This window comes from Argopecten irradians, chromosome 3 (genome assembly GCF_041381155.1).
Source record: "Argopecten irradians isolate NY chromosome 3, Ai_NY, whole genome shotgun sequence".
NCBI lineage: Eukaryota > Metazoa > Mollusca > Bivalvia > Pectinida > Pectinidae > Argopecten > Argopecten irradians.
The window spans coordinates 56,507,376-56,534,847 of NC_091136.1; the positions used below are offsets into that span (position 1 = coordinate 56,507,376).

The 27,472-nt window shown below is 38.5% G+C and overlaps 1 protein-coding gene across 1 annotated transcript in view; it reads right to left on the minus strand.

The window, feature by feature from the left end:
• LOC138319171 (uncharacterized) overlaps window positions 1-27,472 on the minus strand; it is a 110,225-nt gene that overhangs the window by 13,143 nt on the left and 69,610 nt on the right. Inside the window, exons 6-11 of the mRNA XM_069262116.1 lie at window positions 24,516-24,644; window positions 20,618-20,695; window positions 16,745-16,784; window positions 12,233-12,297; window positions 4,824-4,963; window positions 3,127-3,235 (exon numbers count right to left, since the gene is read on the minus strand). Of these exons, the coding sequence (XP_069118217.1) occupies window positions 3,127-3,235; window positions 4,824-4,963; window positions 12,233-12,297; window positions 16,745-16,784; window positions 20,618-20,695; window positions 24,516-24,644 (561 nt within the window). The remainder of the gene's footprint in view (window positions 1-3,126; window positions 3,236-4,823; window positions 4,964-12,232; window positions 12,298-16,744; window positions 16,785-20,617; window positions 20,696-24,515; window positions 24,645-27,472) is intronic.

Genomic DNA, 27,472 nt, shown 5'->3' on the forward strand with positions numbered 1-27,472 from the left:
CTACCAACTCATACTTACTCTACCTATCAAATAAACTCCCTACCAACTCATACTTACTCTAGCTATCAAATGAACTCCCTACCAACTCACACTAATTCTACATATCAAATGAACTCCCTACCAACTCACACTAATTCTACATATCAAATGAACTCCCTACCAACTCAAACTTACTCTACATATCAAATGAACTCCCTACCAACTCAAACTTACTCTACCTATCAAATGAACTCCCTACCAACTCACACTTACTCTACCTATCAAATGAACTCCCTACCAACTCACACTAATTCTACATATCAAATGAACTCCCTACCAACTCATACTTACTCTACATATCAAATGAACTCCCTACCAACTCACACAAATTCTACATATCAAATGAACTCCCTACCAACTCACACTAATTCTACATATCAAATGAACTTCCTACCAACTCACACTTACTCTACCTATCAAATGAACTCTATACCAACTCACACTTACTCTACCTATCAAATGAACTCCCTACCAACTCACACTAATTCTACATATCAAATGAACTCCCTATCAATTAACATTAATTCTACATATCAAATGAACTCCCTACCAACTCAAACTTACTCTACCTATCAAATGAACTCCCTACCAACTCATACTTACTCTACCTATCAAATAAACTCCCTACCAACTCATACTTACTCTACCTATCAAATGAACTCCCTACCAACTCATACTTACTCTACCTATCAAATGAACTCCCTACCAACTCATACTTACTCTACATATCAAATGAACTTCCTACCAACTCATACTTACTCTACCTATCAAATGAACTCCCTACGAACTCACACTTACTCTACATATCAAATGAACTTCCTACCAACTCACATTTACTCTAGCTATCAAATGAACTCCCTACCAACTCATACTTACTCTACCTATCAAATGAACTCCCTACCAACTCATACTTATCTACCTATCAAATGAACTCCCTACCAACTCACACTTATCTACCTATCAAATGAACTCCCTACCAACTCACACTTACTCTACCTATCAAATGAACTCCCTACCAACTCATACTTACTCACATTTACTCTACATATCAAATGAACTCCCTACCAACTCATACTTACTCTACCTATCAAATAAACTCCCTACCAACTCATACTTACTCTACCTATCAAATGAACTCCCTACCAACTCATACTTACTCTACCTATCAAATGAACTCCCTACCAACTCACACTTACTCTACCTATCAAATAAACTCCCTACCATATCACACTTACTCTACCTATCAAATGAATTCCCTACCAACTCACACTTACTCTACCTATTAAATGAACTCCCTACCAACTCATACTTACTCTACCTATCAAATGAACTTCCTACCAACTCATACTTACTCTACCTATCAAATGAACTCCCTACCAACTCTCACTTACTCTACCTATCAAATAAACTCCCTACCACCTCACACTTACTCTACCTATCAAATGAACTCCCTACCAACTCAAACTTACTCTACCTATCAAATGAACTCCCTACCAACTCAAACTTACTCTACCTATCAAATGAACTCCCTATCAACTAACATTAATTCTACATATCAAATGAACTCCCTACCAACTCATACTTACTCTACCTATCAAATGAACTCCCTACCAACTCATACTTACTCTACCTATCAAATAAACTCCCTACCAAATCACACTTGCTCTACCTATCAAATGAACTCCCTACCAACCCACAATTACTCTACCTATCAAATGAACTCCCTACCAACTCAAACTTACTCTACCTATCAAATGGACTCCCTATCAACTAACATTAATTCTTCATATCAAATGAACTCCCTACCAACTCACACTAATTCTACATATCAAATGAACTTCCTACCAACTCACATTTACTCTAGCTATCAAATGAACTCCCTACCAACTCACACTTACTCTACCTATCAAATGAACTCCCTACCAACTCAAACTTACTCTACCTATCAAATTAACTCTATACCAACTCACACTAATTCTACATATCAAATGAACTCCCTATCAATTAACATTAATTCTACCTATCAAATGAACTCCCTACCAACTCATACTTACTCTACCTATCAAATGAACTCTATACCAACTCATACTTACTCTACATATCAAATGAACTCCCTACCATATCACACTTACTTTACCTATCAAATAAACTCCCTACCAACTCAAACTTACTCTACCTATCAAATAAACTCCCTACCAACTCACATTTACTCTAGCTATCAAATGAACTCCCTACCAACTCACACTTACTCTACCTATCAAATAAACTCCCTACCAACTCACATTTACTCTAGCTATCAAATGAACTCCCTACCAACTCATACTTACTCTACATATCAAATGAACTCCCTACCAACTCACACTTACTCTACCTATCAAATGAACTCCCTACCAATTAAAATTACTCTAGCTATCAAATGAACTTCCTACCAACTCACATTTACTCTTGCTATCAAATGAACTCCCTACCAACTCATACTTTCTCTACCTATCAAATGAACTCCCTACCAACTCAAACTTACTCTACCTATCAAATGAACTACCTATAATCTCATACTTACCCCACATATCAAATGAACTCCCTACCAACTCACACTAATTCTACATATCAAATGAACTCCCTACCAACTCATACTTACTTTACATATCAAATGAACTCCCTACCAACTCACACTTACTCTACCTATCAAATGAACTCCCTACCAACTCAAACTTACTCTACCTCTACCAACTCAAACTTACTCTACCTATCAAATGAACTCCCTACCAACTCACACTTATTCTACATATCAAATGAACTCCCTACCAATTTACACTTACTCTACATATCAAATAACTCTATACCAACTCACACTAATTCTACATATCAAATTATTTCCCTACCAACTCACACTTTCTCTTTATATCAAATGAACTCCCTACCAACTCACAATTACTCTACATATCATGTGAACTCCCCATAAAACTCACACTTACTCTAGTATCAAATGGAGTCCCTAGAAACTCACACTTATACGCTAGTATCAAACACTTATGTACTAAAGTAATGAATGTATTGCTACATATAGATTGAAATGATGATACTGACCTCTATTACGCGGTAGTTAGTTCTCATTTCATACTGCACTCTGTGTTTACCATGTACGTGAACTGACTTCAGTAGACTGTATTTAGTAATAGCTTTAGGAGGAGAATATCTGCAAACAAATCAGCAGGTCAAAACACAAGGTCATAGGAATACAGCAACATTAATAGGAAAGTATCCAAGTTATACTGCTCACCAATATCTTAATGCATAATTTCAGGAATGAACATAAGTTACATTGAAATACATTAGATAAGTTATCAATTTACTCATCCTTCATACTCCATGGGTTACTATTACTGACATTATATCCACCTCTCATCTATCTCATAGTAAAACTGGAGGCAACAGAACAGGTAATTTAGTTCTTTGATGTACCATATTATTTTTCTACCACATCAAAAAAGCCATATACCAGTACACTGTGGTTGACTGTGTGGCTTTGAAGTTGGACGTTGCTCTCTCTGTAGTCTTTAAAGGAAATCTTTGCAGGCCTGAGATTGGTTCAGATTATTTCTCCTGAGCTGCCTTCAGTTTAATATGAGATAGTCCAGGGGTAGATATAACATCACTTATTCTTTCATACCTACAGGTGCAATACTAGCTTGTCTAGAGCAATACACTCATGCCGCCTGAGGCTGTATTGCATGGCTACCCAATGCAATAAAGTCTCGTGACGTCACAATCTTGACTGATTTTACTATAAAAGATGCAACGGAATTTTTGTTGAAAATATCACGTAATTTTTCATGTATGAAAAATAGTTTTCCAGCCGTGGATTTCTTCGAATTTATTTCAAAATGGGGGGATATTATAGTTGTAAAATTGCAATAAAACGTCGAGGTATGAAAGAAAAATACTCTTTAATAAGTGGATATGAAGGATAGGGATATTCTACCCTCGGGATCACAAAATGTTGCAAAACCCTGGACAAGCCTGGGGTTTTACCACATTTTGTGACCCATATCCACATATGAAAGAGTCTTATATTATTATACCTCACTTTCATTTAGAATGTTCTAATTGGATTAAACTTGATCACATGACATTGAATAATTTAGAACTGGAAGGCGATGGAAATAACCCCAGGGAAATAACCCCCAAGGGAAATAACCACAGGGAAATAACCCTCGAGGGAAATAACCCCAGGGAAATAACCCCCGAGGGAAATAACCCCCGAGGGAAATAACCCCCGAGGGAAACAACCCCAGGGAAATAACCCCTGAGGGAAATAACATCAGGGAAATAACCCCCGAGGGAAATAACCCCTTGGAACACCTTCGCACGTGACCGGAAGTTGACGTCATTTGCAACGTCAACCAACAATGGCAACCCTGTTGCTTATTTTTGTAGCCCAACAAATTTAGCAACATTGTTGTTGGGAAATATCTTCATGAGCTCTTTTAACAGAGATTTTTTTCTTTTAATTTTGTTCGGTATAATAAAATAATATTGTCCCTTTGTGTTGGGATACATCTAGAATTGTCTCCCTGGAAAGAGTTATTTTCTCTCGGGCTTCAGCCTCGAGAAAATAACAGTTTCCAGAGAGACAATTCTAGATGGCCTCGAGAAAATAACTCTTTCCAGATTGTAACCTCTGGAGTATTGAGGTTACAATTTACTATACCAGTAAGTCAATATCAGATATCAAAGTATTTGTTCTGTGTACAGTATGTGTAATGAAGTAGTGATTTACTTACATTTTTATGAGATTTATGTTCAGAAATCTGGTGGCCATCTTTACAAAAGCAGTGTAACTATTTAATACTGCAACATCATGACCTTTGACCTCAAGGATAATTTTGCTGTAAAGTTCATCTATGTCATTGCTGTCTGTAGTCTGAAACCAAATATACAGACTTAAGGATATGTGTAAGTCATCCTGAACCTTTGTGTCAGACAATCTACCAATTCATCTTTGCTTATTGGATTTATCCCCCTTGCTAGAAAGTGTTGATTGTGAGCGAAACACACAGGGCATTGACCAGCATATCTGAATTCTGTATGATTAGACTGTGTAGTATATCTCTGATTACATTATTGCCATTATATGATCTTTAAGATAGATCCAATGCCCTTCCATAGTTCATCACTTAAATAGAGATTTCATTAATAAAAGAATGTGTGTAACAAAACAAGGTGATAATTGGGTGCAGTCTGGCCTATCATAAGAAGTCTCATCCAAATCCTTGTGTCTCAATAAGGACAAATAATATTTTGAAAATTAGCAAAAAAGTAGCCACATATGTGGGAAATGGGTCAGAGTAGCAATGTATGTATAAAAAAAGGGCCAGAGTAGCCATATATGTAGGAAGTGGACCAGAGTAACCATTTATGTAGGAAGTGAACCAGAGTAGCCATGTATGTAGGAAGTGAACCAGAGTAACGATATATGTAGGAAGTGGAACAGAGTAACTATGTATGAAGGAAGTGAACCAGAGCAACCATGTATGTAGGAAGTGAACCAGAGTAGCCATGTATGTAGGAAGTGAACTAGCTGCGATGACGTAGCTCTGAACGACGGACGGAAGATTTCTGACAGATGGTCGTCGTCAGAGCTAAGATTCCGTCCCATTGATCGTAGTGTTGCAAAACATCCAGCGGTAAAAATGTTGCATTTGACGTGTGTCATGTAATTTTGTAATTAAATTCAACAATATCAAACATTTTAAACATAAAATGATTATTTATTTACCCACCTCCATGTCTAAATTATGTTTTAAAGCACTTTTGAATGGTTCAAATCTCCGATACGGCTCACTAGGCCGCCATGATGCTTCTCGTTAGAAAGTCTCGCGCTCCAAATATGGCAACTAGTACCATATATGGAATGACCTACAAATTTTCACTACAAAAGAAAAATAATGCCACAAAGTTTTTAACATGAACTTTAAAAATTCTTATTCGCTAAATTCTAAATAATACTTACATTTGTTCAGTTCCACCATGTTTATTCTTAGTTTGTTGGCTTTTTAAAACTTTTAAACATATTTTACCTGTTGAGTGTTTCATTTCGTCTCGGTTTCCGGTAAATCAAACATGGCGGCGTATTTGAACAGAATTATACATGTGTTGTGTTTGCCTTGGATTTTACCACTAATAGGTGATGAAACATTATAATCGAAAGGTTTGTGAATTGAATATTGATCATAGTTGTCAGAACAATACAGTTACATAAGGATAATACCCAAAAAAATATATTTTTATCAGTCTCAAAGTGCCCATATGGATCACAGCGGGGCTTGCAACACTAGCAGCAACAGGGTGGAATTCATACCCTGCCGGGAACCGGAGTGGAGGCAGGGTATGATTATTCATTCTAGGAGTGAACCAGAGTAGCCATGTATGTAGGAAGTGAACCAGAGTAACCATGTATGGAGGAAGTGAACCAGAGTAGCCATGTATGTAGGAAATGGACCACAGTAACCATGTATGTAGGAAGTGAACCAGAGTAGACATGTATGTAGGAAGTGAACCAGAGTAACCATGTAAGCAGGAAGTGGACTAGAGTAACCATGTATGTAGGAAGAACCAGAGTAACCATGTATGTAGGAAGTGAACCAGAGTAGCAATGTATGTAAGAAGCGGACCAGAGTAACCATGTATGTAGGAAGTGAACCAGAGTAACCATGTATGTAGGAAGTGGGTCCAAGTAACCAAGTATGTAGGAAGTGGGTCATAAACCATGTATGTAGGAAGTGAACCGGAGTAACCATGTATGTAGGAAGTGGGTCCAAGTAACCAAGTATGTAAGAAGCGGACCAGAGTAACCATGTATGTAGGAAGTGAACCAGAGTAACCATGTATGTAGGAAGTGGGTCCAAGTAACCAAGTATGTAGGAAGTGGGTCATAAACCATGTACGGAGGAAGTGGATCAGAGTTACCATGTATGTAGGAAGTGGGCCATAAACCATGTATGTAAGAAGTGAATCAGAGTAACCATGTATGTAGGAAGTGGACTAGAGTAACCATGTATGTAGGAAGTGGACCAGAGTAACCATGTATGTAGGAAGTGGGTCCGAGTAACCAAGTATGTAGGAAGTGGGTCATAAACCATGTATGTAGGAAGTGGATCAGAGTAACCATGTATGTAGGAAGTGGACTAGAGTAACCATGTATGTAGGAAGTGAACCAGAGTAACCATGTATGTAGGAAGTGGACCAGAGTAACCATGTATGTAGGAAGTGGACTAGAGTAACCATGTATGTAGGAAGTGGAGCAGAGTAACCATGTATGTAGGAAGTGAACCAGAGTAACCATGTATGTAGGAAGTGGGTCCGAGTAACCAAGTATGTAGGAAGTGGATCAGAGTAACCATGTGTGTAGGAAGTGGACTAGAGTAACCATGTATTTAGGAAGTGAACCAGAGTAACCATGTATGTAGGAAGTGGACCAGAGTAACCATGTATGTAGGAAGTGGACCAGAGTAACCATGTATGGAGGAAGTGGACCAGAGTAGCCTTGTATGTAGGAAGTGGACCAGAGTAGCCATGTATGTAGGAAGTGAACCAGAGTAACCATGTATGTACGAAGTGAACCAGAGTAGCCATGTATGGAGGAAGTGGACCAGAGTAGCCATGTATGTAGGAAGTGAACAAGAGTAACCATGTATGTAGGAAGTGGACTAGAGTAACCATGGTTGTAGGAAGTGAACCAGAGTAACCATGTATGGAGGAAGTGGACAAGAGTAGCCATGTATGTAGGAAGTGAACCAGAGTAACCATGTATGTAGGAAGTGAACCAGAGTAGCCATGTATGGAGGATGTGGACCAGAGTAGCCATGTATGTAGGAAGTGAACCAGAGTAACCATGTATGTAGGAAGTGGATCAGAGTAACGATATATGTAGGAAGTGAAACAGAGTAACCATGTATGTAGGAAGTGAGACCAGATTAACCATGTATGTAGGAAGTGAACCAGAGTAACCATGTATGTAGGAAGTGGACCAGAGTAACCATGTATGTAGGAAGTGGACCAGAGTAACCATGTTTGTAGGAAGTGGACCAGAGTAACCATGTATGTAGGAAGTGGACCAGAGTAACCATGTATGTAGGAAGTGGACCAGAGTAACATGTATGTAAGAAGTGGACCAGAGTAACATGTATGTAAGAAGTGGACCAGAGTAACCATGTATGTAGGAAGTGGACCAGAGTAACATGTATGTAAGAAGTGGACCAGAGTAGCCAGGTATGAAGGAAATGGACCAGAGAATCCAAGTATAGAGGAAGTGAACCAGAGTAACCATGTATGTAGGAAATGGACCACAGTAACCATGTATGTAGGAAATGAACCACAGTAACCATGTATGTAGAAAGTGAACCAGAGTAGCCATGTATGAAGGAAGTGGACCAGAGAATCCAAGTATAGAGGAAGTGAACCAGAGTAACCATGTATGTAGGAAGTGGACCAGAGTAACCATGTTTGTAGGAAGTGGACCAGAGTAACCATGTATGTAGGAAGTGGACCAGAGTAACCATGTATGTAGGAAGTGGACCAGAGTAACATGTATGTAAGAAGTGGACCAGAGTAGCCATGTATGTAGGAAGTGGACCAGACTAACCATGTATGTAGGAAGTGAACCAGAGTAGCCATGTATGTAGGAAGTGGACCAGAGTAACCATGTATGTAGGAAGTGAACCAGAGTAGCCATGTATGTAGGAAGTGAACCAGATTAACCATGTATGTAGGAAGTAAACAAGAGTAGCCATGTATGTGGGAAGTGAACCAGAGTAGCCATGTATGTAGGAAGTGAACCAGAGTAGCCATGTATGTAGGAAGTGAACAAGAGTAACCATTTATGTAGGGAGTGAACCAGAGTAGCCATGTATGTAGGAAGTGAACCAGAGTAACCATGTATGTAGGAAGTGAACCAGAGTAACCATGTAAGCAGGAAGTGGACTAGAGTAACCATGTATGTAGGAAGAACCAGAGTAACCATGTATGTAGGAAGTGAACCAGAGTAGCCATGTATGTAGGAAGTGGACCAGAGTAACCATGTATGTAGGAAATGGACCACAGTAACCATGTATGTAGGAAGTGGGTCAGATTAACCATGTATGTAGGAAGTGGACCAAAGTAACCATGTATGTAGGAAGTGGACCAGAGTAACCATGTATGTAGGAAGTGAACCAGAGTAACCATGTATGTAGGAAGTGGACCAGATTAACCAAGTATGTAGGAAGTGGACCAGAGTAGCCATGTATGTAGGAAGTGGACCAGAGTAACCATGTATGTAGGAAGTGAACCAGAGTAACATGTATGTACGAAGTGGACCAGAGTAGCCATGTATGTAGGAAGTGGACCAAAGTAACCATGTATGTAGGAAGTAAACCAGAGTTACCATGTATGTAGGAAGTGGACCAGATTAACCAAGTATGTAGGAAGTGGACCAGAGTAGCCATGTATGTAAGAAGTGGACCAGAGTAACCATGTATGTAGGAAGTGAACCAGAGTAACATGTATGTACGAAGTGGACCAGAGTAGCCATGTATGTAGGAAGTGGACCAGAGTAACCATGTTTGTAGGAAGTGGACCAGAGTAACCATTTATGTAGGAAGTGAACCAGAGTAACCATGTATGTACGAAGTGGACCAGAGTAGCCATGTATGTAAGAAGTGGACCAGAGTAACATGTATGTAAGCAGTGGACCAGAGTGACCAAGTATGTAGAAAGTGGACCAGAGTAACCATGTATGTAGGAAGTGGACCAGAGTAACCATGTATGTAGGAAGTGGACCAGAGTAACCATGTATGTAGGAAGTGGACCAGATTAACCATGTATGTAGGAAGTGGACCAGATTAACCATGTATGTAGGAAGTGGACCAGATTAACCATGTATGTAGGAAGTGGACCAGAGTAACCATGTATGTAGGAAGTGAACCAGAGTAGCCATGTATGTAGGAAGTGGACCAGAGTAACCATGTATGTAGGAAATGGACCACAGTAACCATGTATGTAGAAAGTGAACCAGAGTAGCCATGTATGTAGGAAGTGGACCAGATTAACCATGTATGTAGGAAGTGGACCAGATTAACCATGTATGTAGGAAGTGAACCATAGTAGCCATGTATGTAGGAAGTGAACCAGAGTAGCCATGTATGTAGGAAGTGAACCAGAGTAACCATGTATGTAGGAAGTGAACCAGAGTAGCCATGTATGTAGGAAGTGAATCAGAGTAGCCATGTATGTAGAAGGGAACCAGAGTAGCCATGTATGTAGGAAGTGGACCAGAGTAGCCATGTATGTAGGAAATGGACCACAGTAACCATGTATGTAGAAAGTGAACCAGAGTAGCCATTTATGTAGGAAGTGAACCAGAGTAACCATGTATGTAGGAAGTGAACTAGAGTAACCATGTATGTAGGAAGTGGACCAGAGTAACATGTATGTAGGAAATGGACCACAGTAACCATTTATGTAGGAAGTGAACCAGAGTAGCCATTTATGTAGGAAGTGAACCAGAGTAACCATGTATGTAGGAAATGGACCACAGTAACCATGTATGTAGAAAGTGAACCAGAGTAGCCATTTATGTAGGAAGTGAACCAGAGTAACCATGTATGTAGGAAGTGAACCAGAGTTGCCATGTATGTAGGAAATGGACCAGAGTAACCATGTATGTAGGAAGTGAACCAGAGTAGCCATGTATGTAGGAAGTGGACCAGAGTAACCATGTATGTAGAAAGTGAACCAGAGTAGTCAAGAATGTAGGAAGTGGACCAGAGTAACCATGTATGTAGGAAGTGGACCAGATTAACCATGTATGTAGGAAGTGGACCAGAGTAACCATGTATGTAGGAAATGGACCAGATTAACCATGTATGTAGGAAGTGAACCAGAGTAGCCATGTATGTAGGAAGTGGACCAGAGTAACCATGTATGTAGAAAGTGAACCAGAGTAGCCATTTATGTAGGAAGTGGACCAGAGTAACCATGTATGTAGGAAGTGAACCAGAGTAGCCATGTATGTAGGAAGTGGACCAGAGTAACCATGTATGTAGGAAGTGGACCAGAGTAACCATGTATGTAGGAAGTGAACCAGAGTAGCCATGTATGTAGGAAGTGAACCAGAGTAACCATGTATGTAGGAAGTGGACCGGATTAACCATGTATGTAGGAAGTGAACCAGATTAGCCATGTATGTAGGAAGTGAACCAGAGTAACCATGTATGTAGGAAGTGGACCAGAGTAACCATGTATGTAGGAAGTGAACCAGAGTAGCCATGTATGTAGGAAGTGGACCAGAGTAACCATGTATGTAGGAAGTGGACCAGAGTAACCATGTATGTAGGAAGTGGACCAGAGTAGCCATGTATGTAGGAAGTGAACCAGAGTAGCCATGTATGTAGGAAGTGAACCAGAGTAACCATGTATGTAGGAAGTGAACCAGAGTAGCCATGTATGTAGGAAGTGAACCAGAGTAGCCATGTATGTAGGAAGTGAACCAGAGTAGCCATGTATGTAGGAAGTGGACCAGAGTAACCATGTATGTAGGAAATGGACCACAGTAACCATGTTTGTAGGAAGTGGACCAGAGTAACCATGTATGTAGGAAGTGAACCAGAGTAACGATATATGTAGGAAGTGAACCAGAGTAGCCATGTATGTAGGAAGTGGACCAGAGTAACCATGTATGTAGGAAGTGGACCAGACTAACCATGTATGTAGGAAGTGAACCAGAGTAGCCATGTATTAAGGAAGTGGACCAGAGTAACCATGTATGTAGGAAGTGGGTCAGATTAACCATGTATGGAGGAAATGGACCACAGTAACCATGTATGTAGGAAATGGACCACAGTAACCATGTATGTAGGAAGTGGACCAGAGTAACATGTATGTAGGAAGTGGACCAGAGTAGCCATGTATGTAGTAAGTGAACCCCACTGATTCATTTATCAGCCTTTGATCTTAACTATAGAAAAAGGGGCATTGGGTGTCCTCTTAGGGGATATGTAGACTGCCATTAGATACATTTCTATGGTAGTGGTTAGCATTTTTTGTATGGTTTTTCTTAGGATCCAACAATCTGGCTAATATGAATTTGGTCTTCAGTGGTAAAAAAAGGAGAAATATTTATGTCATGAAATATTTCGGAACTAAAATAAATTACCATTTCCTTTGAGTCTGTAACGTTTCCAAATTGATAATCAGTCTGTTTGAACACTTCATATGGACCTACAATAAAAAAAATGCAATCATGTACTTATATTCAAAACTAATAAAAAACAAAGTCCTAAATGACTGTTGTATGTTTCTCTCCATGAAGTGACCTGATTCTGACAAATGAAAACCTGCATGCACATCTACACTTACTGAAAACCATCTCTTCTATCACAGCAATATAAGTAATGTAGATATTAAGTCACAAAGATAAATATCGCGAACTGTGAATTTATTTACATCATGAAAGTAAATCCAAATTCAAGGGGAAAGTTTATTCTGAGTGGAAGATCACTACTCCCAAGCCCTGTTAGAAGAAATCCAAAGTCAAGGGGAAAGTTAAATTCTGGCTGGAAGAACACTACTCTGGCGCCCTGTTAGAGTAAATCCATAGTCAAGGGGAAGGTTAAATTCTGGCTGAAGGAACACTACTCTCGCGCCCTGTTAGAGTAAATCCATAGTCAAGGGGAAAGTTAAATTCTGGCTGAAAGAACACTTATTCTCTCGCCCTATTAGATTAAATCCATAGTCAAGGGGAAAGTTAAATTCTGGCTGAACGAACACTACTCTTGTGCCCTCGCTCACCTGTTTTTTTGGGTTTTTTTTTAGTAAATATCACATAGACTCTTACAATTAGAAATATTAGTATTGTTTAATTTTGAATCCCAACCATTTAACAATGCTATAGATACCATAGGACTATGAGTGTTATCCCATGCTTTCAGATAAGAAATCATGTACAGGTATATGGAAATAGCCAAATTGACCCCTTTTGGCCCTACCCCTCAGGCCCCCCGGGGGTCAGCCCAATCATTTGTATAATTTTGAATCCCCATCCTAAAAGGAAGCTTCCATTGAATTATGAGTGCTATCCCATGCTTAGTTTCTGAGAAGAAGTGGTTAACATGGAAATAGCCAAATTGACCCCCTTTGACCCCGCCCCGTAGACCCGAGGGGTCAGCCCCAACATTTGTACAATTTTGTATTCCCGCCCTATAAGAATGCTACCATTGCATTTTGAGTTCTATCCCATGCTTAGTTTCAGAGAAAAAATCGGAGAAATAGTCATTTATATGGGAATAGCGAAATTGACACTTTTTGCCCCATCCCTCAGGCCCCCTAGGGGGTAAACTCCACCATTTGTATAATTGTGAATCCCCGGCCTATAAGGATGCTATCATCTCAGTCTGAGTTCTATCACAAGGTTAGTTTCAGAGAAGAAGTTGTTTATTTGGAAATAGCCCAATTGATTCCTTTTGACCCTACCCCTTAGGCCCCCTAGGGTTCAGCCCCATCATCTGTACAATTTTGAATCCCCATCCTATAAGAATGCTACCATTGCATTATGAGTGCTATCCTATGCTTTGTTTCAGATAAGAAGTCGTTAATATGGATATAGCTAAATTGACCACTTTTGAATCGCCCTTTAGGCCCCCAGGGGTTCATGCAGTCCCATCATTTGTACAATTTTGAATCCACATCCTAAAAGGAATCTACCATTGAATTATGAGTGCTATCCCATGCTTAGTTTCTGAGAAGAAGTTGTTAATATGGAAATAGCCAAATTGACCCCCTATGCCCCCGCCCCGTAGACCTGAGGGGTCAGCCCCATCATTTGTACAATTTTGTATCCCCGCCCTTTAAGAATGCTACCATTGCATTTTGAGTGCTACCATGCTTAGTTTCAGAGAAGAAGTCGATTATATAGAAATAGCCAAATTGACCCCTTTTGACCCCATCCCTCAGGCCCCCAGGGGTCATCCCCATCATTTGCACAATTTTGTTTGTCTGCTCTATAAGGGAAATAGCCAAATTGACCCCTTTTGACCCCACCCCTCAGGCCCCTGGGAGGTCAGCCACATCATTTGTACAATTTTGAATCCCCATCCTATAAGGATGCTACCATTGCATTATGAGTGCTATCCTATGCTTAGTTTCTGAGAAGAAGTCATTTATATGCAAATAGCCAAATTGACCACTTTTGACCCCACCCCTCAGCCCCATCGTTTGTACAATTTTGTATCCCCACCCTATATCTCATACTAAGTTTCAGAGAAGAAGTCCTTTATATGGAAACAGCCAAATTGATCCCTTTTGGCCCCACCTCTCTGACCCCAAGGGGGTCAGCCCAACCATTTGTATAATTTTCATAAGGATGTTATCAGTCAAATTTTGACATTGGTTATGTAGAAGAAGTCGATTGTTGTCAGACGGACAGTTACCCGACGCTGCGGTATAGCCAGGTGAGCTAAAAAGATATAACACAATCATTTTGGGTATACACTAAATAAATTAAATAGAGTTGGGGATGATGGAGTGAAGAACTATCATGTAGCAAAATAGATAACAAACATCTACACTGTAGGATTATTGCCACTAGATAACAAACATCTACACTGTAGGATTATTGCCACTAGATAACAAACATCTACACTGTAGGATTATTGCCACTAGATAACAAACATCTACACTGTAGGATTATTGCCACTAGATAACAAACATCTACACTGTAGGATTATTGCCACTAGATAACAAACATCTACACTGTAGGATTATTGCCACTAGATAACAAACATCATCTACACTGTAGGATTATTGCCACTAGATAACAAACATCTACACTGTAGGATTATTGCCACTAGATAACAAACATCTACACTGTAGGATTATTGCCACTAGATAACAAACATCTACACTGTAGGATTATTGCCACTAAGTTTCATCCCTGGAGGAGTAGTTAGTTACAGACATGCTAAATCCAGTACAGTATACTGCTTTAACTTTATCACATAACCATCCAGCCATGTCATACGGCCATGTCATAATTATCTTGACTCATGTGTAATAACCACTAATTATGTCACCTGTAGTTTTGACAACACATTTTATATATATGAATGATGTCGCATGATTGTCTCAGTAAATGGAAACGTCATATCCGAGCCAGATTTCTACTGTTTTAGATGGAGACAAAATTTTTTAAAGTTTTACTTATATTTCTATTATAAATAAAAGTTAAGTGATAAATAGAATCTTACATTTGCCTAAAAAGACTTGTGGCATATCAAGTTATTGAACTCATTTGACCATATCACATAGCCACTCAATGAAGATTGGTGGAGTATTTAATTAATCCTTATTATCACATAGCCACTCAATGAAGATGGGTGGAGTATTTAATTAATCCTTATTATCACATAGCCACTCAATGAAGATGGGTGGAGTATTTAATTAATCCTTATTATCAAATAGCCACTCAATGAAGATGGGTGGAGTATTTAATTAATCCTTATTATCACATAGCCACTCAATGAAGATGAGTGGAGTATTTAATTAATCCTTATTAACACTATATACTATAAATGATCTCTATAAAATTCAAAATTCATTGACATCATTGCTGCAGCATCCAATCAGAAACAACAACATCATTTTTTATTACAGGATGAGGTTTGTGAGACTTGTGTGGGTGTGATCTGTAAACCTTAGTACTATTGTGAAGTGCGAGTGGTAAAGATACTTATGCACATATAGGGGTGTTGGCAATATAATTATATATAGTACGTGAATCAATGTTCCCCACCCACCTAATCCCTATCTCTCGCTCTCTCCTTTTCCTTTTCATCTACAGGTATGTATGAGTAGTGCGAGTGTCGATGCAAGTACCTGAATGAGTGAGACTTGAGTGTGAGTATGGATGGTAGATCTAGAGTAGAGTGCAGTTGTCTGATATAGATTTCCATTTTGTGTTAAGAAAAACAAAAAATAGAAAAAAAAAATTTGTACCTGTATAGTTTTTATCAATTGATATCAGATGTTTTGATGTGAATGATCATAGCTAAGTAGTTCATGATGATGAATCTTGATCATGATGTTACAGATGATGATGATGATGATAATGATGATGACTAATGTTTAAAAAAAATGATGATGATGATGATGATGATGATGATGATGATGAATCATGATCTATGACGACATGATAGTAAGATGATGATTTATGATGATATCAAGATGAAGATGATGATGACTGATTATATGATGGCGATGATGATGATGATGATTGTGATAATAATTCTGTTGATGATTGATGATGATGATATCATGATGATGATGATTGTGATGATGATGATGATGATGATGATTATGACGATGACGATGATAGATGATGATGATGATGATGATGATATCATGATGATGATGATAAAGATGAAGATGACATGATGATGATGATGATGATATCATGTATTGTTTGTGTTCAATATTGATGTAGATATCTATTTGTGAGGATAATTATTGTTTTGTAAGGATGATTGATGATGTGAATGATGTGAATTAATTGATGAGGATGAGGACGATGATGTGTGAATGAGATATTATGTATCAATGAAATTGGAAAAAAATAAAAATTATAAAAGAATTATTGTAACTTGATAACTTGATAAAGGAAAAATCTTCTTACCAAGTCCTTTTAGTCTGGATTCAGATTTCCATGGCTTTGCCTAAAGTATGAAAACGAGTGCTGATTATATACACATTTCAAAGGTCCCTAAATCACTTTGCAGTCATATAATTATATTTCCAGTATACTTTTAGTTTCCGGTTTGATCTCTGTAAAACCAGATGGGCATTATCAGGCTATGAACTTCAATCTGGTCAAGCTTATGAATATTTATTCTCAACACGGTATTACAGTGGAACTCTGTTGATACGAACTTGAAGGAACCGAGATAAAACTTCGAATTATCAGAGTGTTCGAACTAAGTGTGTTCTCAATATCTCTTTACTTAGTAATAGATCTACTTTTTCCGTGTCATAAAATGATTTGAGCAGGAAAGATATCAAAATCATCGAAGGTGGTTGCAAAATTATAACAATAAAACTGATATAAATCCAAAATATTGATTCATCAACAATAGTCACAACAAATTTTTCATGTACATATAAATAGCAGACATAACTAACGTAACTGAGCCACATGTGTTAATAGGAAGTTATGTAGAAAGCAAGTTTGTGCATGTCAACTCAAAATCAAACGATAGTGGCTGGTGAACTGTGTGAAGTTTATTTTGCTGAGTAAAAAGTTCAAAGCACTAACATTGTTCACACCTGAATAATTGAAGCATCTCTCTATAAAAACAGTGATCATGTACAGCTACAAGTTGTAATTGCATTTGGAATACAGTACCGGATGGTTAGAGATTAATTCCGCTCTAGTGATCACGCCATGCATGTGACAGGTGGCCGAGAGCAATTATTTTTTATCATGTCGCCATTTCAGTTGGGGTAATGTTTATGTAAGTAATGAGCATGTACTGCAGCTTTACAATTGATTATGGCTGATGATTGTTGATACAATATAACTAAGGTTCATTGCTACAAAACATCAAATAGTTATTCCATGTTTTTGTAGTTGTAAGTGGCTTTCGAAATGCCATTTTACGACAGATTTATGAAAAAGAAATCGGCATTTTCGGCGTTCTTGTTGTTCAAAAAATCTCAATCGAGTTATACGAACATTTAATGTATCATTTTTGTCATTCTGACCAAAAATTTACTCCATATTATCAGAATTTTTCAAGTTTTCTGAATTCGAATTTTCCGAGTTTGTTAAACAAAGATAAAGAAGGAATTTGGCCGGGACCGGCAAAGTACTTCGTATTAAGCCAGGTTGTCGAATTATCCGACTTCGTATCAAGCAAGTTTCATTGTACTTCGAAAGGCAACGATGTATTTGATTCCCATCCGTCAGAAAGATAAATAATCATGGTGCCTGTTAAGGCACCATTCTATTTATCTTCCTTCCGGATTGGCTTCAAATCAACTGTATGTCCAATATGGTAACAGTTTATTGCTTAAGTGTTCAGTATCCATCATAACCCTTGAACAAATATACATACCCGGCCTACTCTTTCAGCAGGGTAAAAAATGGTCCCTATGTGTCCTAGTGGAGCACTGCCGTAGAAAATCACTTTGGCACAATTTTATATTCTTTTTTGTAGGTTTCCAATTATTTTATGTGTATACATGCAATTATAAATTATTTTTGTCCAAACAAATGAAACAGCTACCAATCTTAATATCTATTGCATTGCTTTTAAGTTCACAATTTATAGACTTTTCCTATAATTTTCCTTTGAAAGACTTTCTAATTTATATGTAAAAAAAATAATGTCTCACTGTTAATTTAATATTTTATACAGTTCAGTTTTATTACCTGGTAGGTAAGCGACATAAAACAAGTATGATAAAATGCATGCAAACGTTTTAATAATGGTTTGCATAATCTGCAAACATTTTAATAATGGTTTGCATAACCATTACTTTGCTCCAATAGCAGTAATTGGCACCAATTGTAGTTCTAAAGACGATACCCTGTCTAAAAGTCTTTTTTGAGCTACAATATTGTAGATATGATAACCCCTATATAATAGTTTTCATTGTGACCGAATCGCTGACCTACTATCCTGGTAATCATGCATGGTTCATACTTAATAAATAGGAGAATTTATATCATGACCAAACACTTAAGAGGCCCCTTTGCCTTTCGGTTATTAAGAAGAAGTCATTTTTAGAAGATTTTAGCCGATATGACCCTGTGACCTTGAATGAAGGTCAAGGTCATTCATTTGAACAAAATTTGTAGCCCTTCTTCCCAGCATGTAACAGGCCTAATATAAGGGTCCCTAGGCCATTTGATTATTAAAAAGAAGTCGTTTAAATACTGTAGCCTATTTGACCCCTATGACCTTGAATGAAGGTCAAGGACATTCATTTGAACAAACTTGGTAGCCCTAATCCCAGCAGGCCACAGGCCCAATATCAGGTCCCTAGGCCTTTTGGTTATTAAGAAGTCGTTTAAAGGGACAATTCAGTCTAAGAGTACTATTAAATTTGCATATATAACGGAAACAAACCTGTTTTAATGGAAAGTAGATTAGTTGGATTTACTGTGATATGCCAGAAAAGTCCACTGTCGTGAAATGTATGGGAAATGTTCAATCTCGCTTGCTGTCCGCCATTGCACATTGTGGCCAGATGTCTTGTATGCCGAACCCTGACCCTTGCCAGTTTAGTAAAGAATTTTTTGTCTAGAACTACTCAAATCGCTCTTACTGTAGTATCTTTACGTTATTATGTGCATATTCTTGTCTAAACATAATTTCACCAACTCCTCAGTGGTTGTGCATTGCATTTGATTAACGTATATGACTTTTGCTCAGGTTTGGGCACAGCATACATCATACATGTTAATTATACCTGCATTAATCAACCATTTGAAATTTCAACGATATCAATCAAAGTTCTTTACAATGTTGTGGAATTTGTCAATATTTCTTGTTATATGTTTCATAAGGAATGTAGAACAATACATTTATGCCAAATTTTGCTTTGTGGTTATGTAACAGAATTAGCCTCGTTGAATTGTCCCTTTAAAGATTTAAGCCTTATTTGACCCCTGTTAACTTGAATGATGGTCAAGGTCATTCTTTTGAACAAAATTTCTAGCCTTTCATCCCAACATGTCACAGGCTCAATATCAGGTCCCAAGGCTTCTTGGTTATTAAGAAGAAGTGGTTTAAAGATTTAAGCTATTTGACCCCTGTGACCTTAAATGAAGGTCAAGGTCATTAATTTGAACAAATTTGGTAGCCCTTTATCCCAGCATGCCACAGGCCTAATATCAGGTCCCTAGGCCTCTTGGTTATTAAGAAGAAGTCGTTTAAAGATTTAAGCCTATTTGACCCCTGTGACCTTAAATGAAGGTCAAGGTAATTCATTTGAACAAACTTGGTAGCCCTTCATCCCAGCATGCTATAAGTCAAATTTCAGGACTCTAGGTCTCCAAGTTTTGGAGAAAAAGCTGTTTAAATGGAAAAGTTGATGCCGGACGGCCGGATGATTGACGCCGCACCACGGCATAAGCTCACTTGTCCTTCGGGCAGGTGAGCTAATAATTCTGCTATTTAAACATAACCTTACTGATGTTAGACTGCTCATAATGTTTTAGTAAGCCCAGCAAATATTCACTCAAGTTATTGTGTTCACATGGTCCAATCATTATTATTAATGCTAATGGCAATAACTCCATAAATTACAGTCGATTGAGTCAAACTTCAAACTCATCTGAGATCTTAATACGGTTATGATAATCTGCATACAAAGTTTCATCATATTCAATACATAACTTATTGCACAAGCTCACAAGCTTAGTTCACAAGCAAAATTTTAACACTCAACGACAGTTAAATTACTTTGGCAATAGATCATCATGACCTATATGGTCAGGTGACCTAAAAAGACAGCGTACCTTAAAATATGATTTATACCCTACCTTGATAACTGTATTGTTGTAGGTAGATCCCTGTAACACATTGGCAGCAGCATCCCTCTCTTTTAATGATCCAAAGTTCTGATCAACATAAAAGATCTGTATTTCAGCATCTCTTAAACTTCAACAATTTGTAATCAAAATGAAGGTACCTTCAAAAGGTACACTATGGATACAGACATGTACTTTGGAGCTCCGTAACACAGGTGCATATTTTTTAACATAAATAGACCAACTAGGAACAATTTTTGTTCTCTAGGTTATCTTAATTTAAAAACAAGATCTTGGCGCCAACCAAAGAATGATCTATGTATGACAATTGAAAGAGGGATCTTTTCTATGTTTCTCAAACTTCAACTATCGAAATGCAAAAATGCACAACTAGGGTCCTAGATGAACCTGCATGTGACATTTGAGACAGATCCCTTTAGTACTTTTTGGGAAATAGCGGTAACAAACTTACAATAACAAAATGGGGGCCGGTTGGCCATCTTGTTGACTGATTGGTCCCAAAAGCAATATGTACAACTAGGGCTCTAGGGAAACCTACATATGAAATTTGAGAAATTTCCCTTCTGTACTTTCTGAGAAATTACGGTAACAAACTTTAACTAACAAAATCCAAGATGGATGCTGGTCGGCCATTTTGTTGATCAATCGGTCCCAAAATGAAAAGTGCACAACTAAGGCTCTAGGGGAACCTACATATGAAATATGAGAAAGATCTTTCAGCTGTTCACCTGTAGGTAATGTTCTAGCCGTTCCTCTATAGGTAATGTTCTAGCTGTTCACCTGTAGGGAATGTTCTTGCTATTCATCTGTAGTTAATGTTCTAGCTGTTCACCTGTAGATAATGTTCTAGCATTTCACCTGTAGGTAATGTTTTAGCTGTTCATCTGCAGGCAATGTTCTAACTATTTACCTGTAGGTAATGTTGTAGCTGTTCACCTGTAGGTAATGTTGTAGCTGTTCATCTGTAGGTAATGTTCAAGCTGTTCATTTGTAGGTAATGTTCTAGCTTTTCACCTGTAGGTAATGTTCTAGCTGTTCATTTGTAGGTAATGTTCTAGCCGTTCACCTGTAGATTATGTTCTAGCTGTTCATCTGTAGGTAATGTTCTAGCTGTTCACATGTAGGTAATGTTCTAGCTGTTCACCTGTAGGTAATGTTCAAACTGTTCATTTGGATATAATGTTCCAGCTGTTTATCTATAGGTAATGTTCTAGCTGTTTATCTATAGGTAATGTTCCAGCTGTTTATCTATAGGTAATGTTCTAGCTGGTCATCTGTAAGTAATGTTCCACCTGTTTGAACTGTAGGTAATGTTCCAGCTGTTTACCTGTAGGTAATGTTGTAGCTGTTCACCTGTAGGCAATGTTGTAGCTGTTCATCTTTAGGTAATGTTCTAGCTTTTCATCTGTAAGTAATGTTCAAGCTGTTTGAACTGTAGGTAATGTTCCAGCTGTTTACCTGTAGGTAATGTTGTAGCTGTTCATCTGTAGGTAATGTTCTAGTTGTTCATTTGTAGGTAATGTTCTAGCTGTTCATATGTAGGTTATGTTCTAGCTGTTCATAAGTAGGTAATGTTCTAGCTGTTTATATGTAGGTAATGTTCTAGCCTTTCACCTGTAGGTAATGTTCTAGCTGTTCATCTGTAGGCAATATTCTAGCCTTTCACTTGTAGGTACCGTAAAAACTTGTATAATTTGCGCACCAGTGTAATTTGCGCAGGTACTTTTTAGGGCTGAAAATGCTGAAAAAATCTACTATCAGTATATTTTGCGCATCAAAAATTTTGGGAAAAAAACCATGTCCAGGGAGTCCCAAAATCGATGTATGAAGGTGACAATTTCAATGCAAAATATTCCCCTAAAATGCTTGACAACTTGCACAAAGAAGTGTTGTATTAAGAAAAAATAACATATTAAAACCGCATCGTGTTTGTTTTCTTTTATTGGCCACCTTAACCTGAAACAAAAATATCTTGCAGATGTCTAAAACATCGGCAGTCCGGTCCGCCGTACTCCGTGCACATGTCAATGTTATGAGATATTACACATGAATAGTAATCAGGAACATTTAAAAAAGATTTGAATCTATTTGTTTAAAATTGTCACAATAAGTAATTAGTGTGTTTGAGATCATTAACAATCAACAACAATCGGCTAGCCGATACGTATGTTAGCTTGCAACAATCACATTGCGAGTAAACTCACTACCTGTACGGTAACAGATCCAAGCTGATGGCTAATAATATTTATCAATACGGTTGAGTATGTCACTAACCTTGTAGCTTGTTAATTCTGCAGTTATAAAATTGCAAACCACTTATTAAAAGTCCTAAATATAGGTCAGTTTAGGCATCTTATAAATCCCACGTGTGTTTTGACTTTTTGCACACGGCCTGCAGCTGGGGTATACGTATGTTTGTGTATACACACACACACACTCTCTACAGACTTTCTCTACAGTCTCTCTCCCCTAAAAAAATACAGGTAAACTAGATTGACCCGGCCAAAGTCACTGATTGTGGCTGTCCCATTATACTACGAGGTGCACAGGGTATACATCTCTTGCTGTCAGTAGAAGCCATGCTCTCAGTCAGTCGCCATTGAATTCTCAGGGCAAATGGAAACAAGACAATGTGATCATAACTTAACACTTTAATTAGCCTTAGATAATCCACTTTAATAGGTGAGGCATTGTTTTTACAATCTTTAATACCTTTTATCATATAAAATGGCTACCATACACAGAGCGGTACCTCAACATTCATAGATCGTCAGTCCCTCAGAATGGACAGATTTTTTCCCCGTAAAATTTTTAAATCTCCTCTATCAATATAATTTGCGCACCCCTAACTTCAAATTTTATTTTTGCACAGAAAAAGTGCGCAAATTACACAAGTTTTTACGGTAATGTTCTAGCTGTTTACTTGTAGGTAATGTTCTAGCTGTTCATATGTAGGTAATGTTCTAGCTGTTCGTATGTAGCCACGTACCCACCACTAACCACCCAAAGGTTACTCACCACTAACCACCCACAGGATACTCACCACTAACCACCCACATGATACTCACCACTAACCACCCACAGAATACTCACCACTAACCACCCACAGGATACTCACCACTAACCACACACAGGATACTCACCACTAACCACCCACAGGATACTCACCACTAACCACCCACAGGATACTCACCACTAACCACACACAGGATACTCACCACTAACCACACACAGGATACCCACCACTAACCACCCACAGAATACTCACCACTACCACCCACAGGATACTCACCACTAACCACACACAGGATACTCACCACTAACCACCCACAGGATACTCACCACTAACCACCCACAGGATACTCACCACTAACCACACACAGGATACTCACCACTAACCACACACAGGATACTCACCACTAACCACCCACAGGATACTCACCACTTACCACCCACAGGATACTCACCACTAACCACCCACAGGATACTCACCACTAACCACACACAGGATACCCACCACTAACCACCCACAGGATACTCACCACTAACCACCCACAGGATACTCACCACTAACCACACACAGGATACCACCACTAACCACCCACAGAATACTCACCACTACCACCCAACAGGATACTCACCACTAACCACCCACAGGATACTCACCACTAACCACCCACAGGATACTCACCACTAACCACACACAGGATACCCACCACTAACCACCCACAGAATACTCACCACTACCACCCACAGGATACTCACCACTAACCACACACAGGATACTCACCACTACCACCCACAGGATACTCACCACTAACCACACACAGGATACCCACCACTAACCACCCACAGGATACTCACCACTAACCACCCACAGGATACTCACCACTAACCACACAGAACTCATGCTAGTCGTCTCCATCTGGCCGTAAGGTTTACAAAGCTGTTCTAATTCTGCTGCCTCCCAGTCTTCTGGTACATTCCATAAATGCAGATTATTTTTGTTGCCACCAACCTTCAAGATAAAACAAGACCTTAGAGGTCACCTGAGTTCGGATTCAGAATGAAACAAAGACATATAAACACTATACCTTGGCCCATCAGGCCCTTGAAATCAATCAGTGATTTTATAACTGACTTTTCAATCTATGATGAGTATCTGGTTCTATCAAATCTGTGAATTCAGAAGAATTTTTTTTTCTTATTTTAGTCATTTTGACCCCTTTTGGCCCTGTCCATCTACCCCTGGGGGTTGGCCATGACCAATATGGATATGATGCTAAAATGCTATCCCAGGGTAATAATTCTAACCAAGTTTGACTCATTTCCAATGAAAATTAAACAAATAATGTTTTTATAAATGTGTTTTTCCAATACAAACTATAATAGATTTGACCCCTTACTCTTGGAAAAGTCCGAGATACCAGGGCCATGAAATTCACAATTTTTGTAAAGGGCCTTAAAAAGACCTTTTAATCTATGAAGAGTATTTGGTTCCATCAAATCTGTGAATTCAGAAGGAGACTTTTGAAATTTTAACCATTTTGACCAATTTTGGCCCCACCCTCTAGCCCCTGGGGGTCGGCCTTGACCAATATGGATATAATGTTAAAATGCTATCGCTGGTAATAATTCTAACAAAGTTTGACTCATTTCCTATTACAAATGACCAAAATATGCTCAAAAATGTGTTTTCCCTACATAAACTATAGTAAACTTGACCCCCTCCCCAGCGGGGGAACGTGAGACCCCAGGATCCTATAATTCACAATTTTTATAAAGGACCTTAACCCTCAAACCCTTGAGGGGCTGGGACCATGTAATTCACAATTTTGGTTGACTTTTGGCTATGGAAGGTTTCTGCAAAATTCAACAAATTTGGTTCAGTAGTTTTGGAGAACAAGTAGAAAAAGAAAATTGTTTATCGCCATTTGACGGACGGCTTACAACGGACGATGGACGAAGACGGACAAAAGCGATAAGAATAGGTCACTTGAGACTTCGTCTCAGGTGACTTAAAAAGCACAAAGACTGAAATAGATCTGTAAGTAACCTTAGTTTTTCCATATGTCCTGACAACATCAAGCTATAGTGTAATAGAATGTACCGTATATCATCTCATAATATTTCACTCCTTTCCCAACCCCAAAGCCCAGCCTTACCTAAATCCTACCCCATCAAATATAAAACAGTATGTGATTTCATATAAAAAGTCACAGTAAATTTAGCAACTGTCAAATTCTATTCTTCCTGTATCTTTCAATGCCTATATATCAGTTTTTACCTTTTTCTTCTAATATCGATTAATCAGATGGCTCCATTTCATTACCATCCCTTTAAACCCTTACTGGCAGATGACAGTTCTCGCTGAGTACCAATTCTCGCCATCGCATGTGTATTTTATGATCACACACAAATTTTCAGACAATTTTTTGTGGAAATCATCATGAAAGTATCTTCTATCAGAAGATGACTTTATTAACATAAAATTGTGTGAAAATCACACAGATACACATGCCATGGCGAGAATTGGTATTCGGCAAGAACTGGTTGCCTGCCTGTACATATTCATTTTCACCAAAATCAGTAATAATTCATCTATCTATAGCATGAATTGACTTGTTCATGTTTGATGTTTAACAAAGGAAAAGCCATTTTTAAAAGACGTGGAAAGCCGGAATTCCTAGAGACAAGAGGCCCATGGGCCTTAACGGTCACCTGAAAATCATTTCAACAAATTATAGCTAGAGGGAGGGAAAACAAATATTTGGTGAAATAGAAACTGAAACAACAGTGTTGGGCAGAGTCACAATACAAAATCTTTTCTCATTCCCAAAATAAAAATAAATTGGCCAAAATGTATTGATGAGTTTGTGACTAGGCCTACAGGTGTACTAGCTTTTTCAAAACAAATTCCTCATCGTCTCCTATTGGGGCCCCATCCCTCCTGCCCAAGGGAGGGGTCAAGAGTCATCATTTATGCAAAATCTCTTCCCATTCCCCCATAGATGTTTCTGTCCAAATTTGGTCAAAATCCAATGAGAACTTTATGACAAGCAGCGTATTGAAGGAATTTTCCTCTATTTCCCCTATTGGGCCCCACCCCTCCTGCCCCTGGAGGGTCTGAGTCACCATTTATACAAAATCTGTTCCCCTTCCCATAAAGATATTTTAGACCAAATCTGGTTGAAATTCTTTTGAAACTATATGACAAGTAGCATTTTGAAGGAATTTTCTCTATTTCCCCTATTGGGCCCTGCCCCTCCTTCCCCAGGGGGATCGCATCATTTATACAAAATCTGTTCACATTCCACCAGTGATATTTCTGACCAAATTTGTTTAAAATATAAAGTGAACTTTATGACTAGTAGCGTTTAAAAAAATAACAAAAATTTCCCCTATTGGGTCTCACCCCTCCTGCCCCAAGGGGGTCAGATCACCATTACAAAATCTGTTCCCCTTCCCCTAAGAATGTTTCTGGCCAAATTTGGTCAAATGTTATCTGAACTTTATGACTAGTAGCGTTTTGAAGGAGTTTTCCTCTATTTCCCCCTATTTTTCCCCACCTCTCAGGCCCCAGAGGGGGAAATGTCACCATCTATACCAAATCTGTTCACATTCCCCTAAGAACGTTTCTAGCCAAATTTGGTTGAAATCTGTTGAAAACTTTTTGGCTAGTAGCGTTTTAAAGAAATACCAAAGTGTCCCCTATTGGGCACTGCCCCTCATGCCCCAGAGAGATCAGAATCACCATTTATACAAAATCTGTTCTCCTTCAATGTTTCTGGCCAAATTTGGTCAAAATCCAATAAGAACTTTATGACAAGTAGCATTTTGAATGAA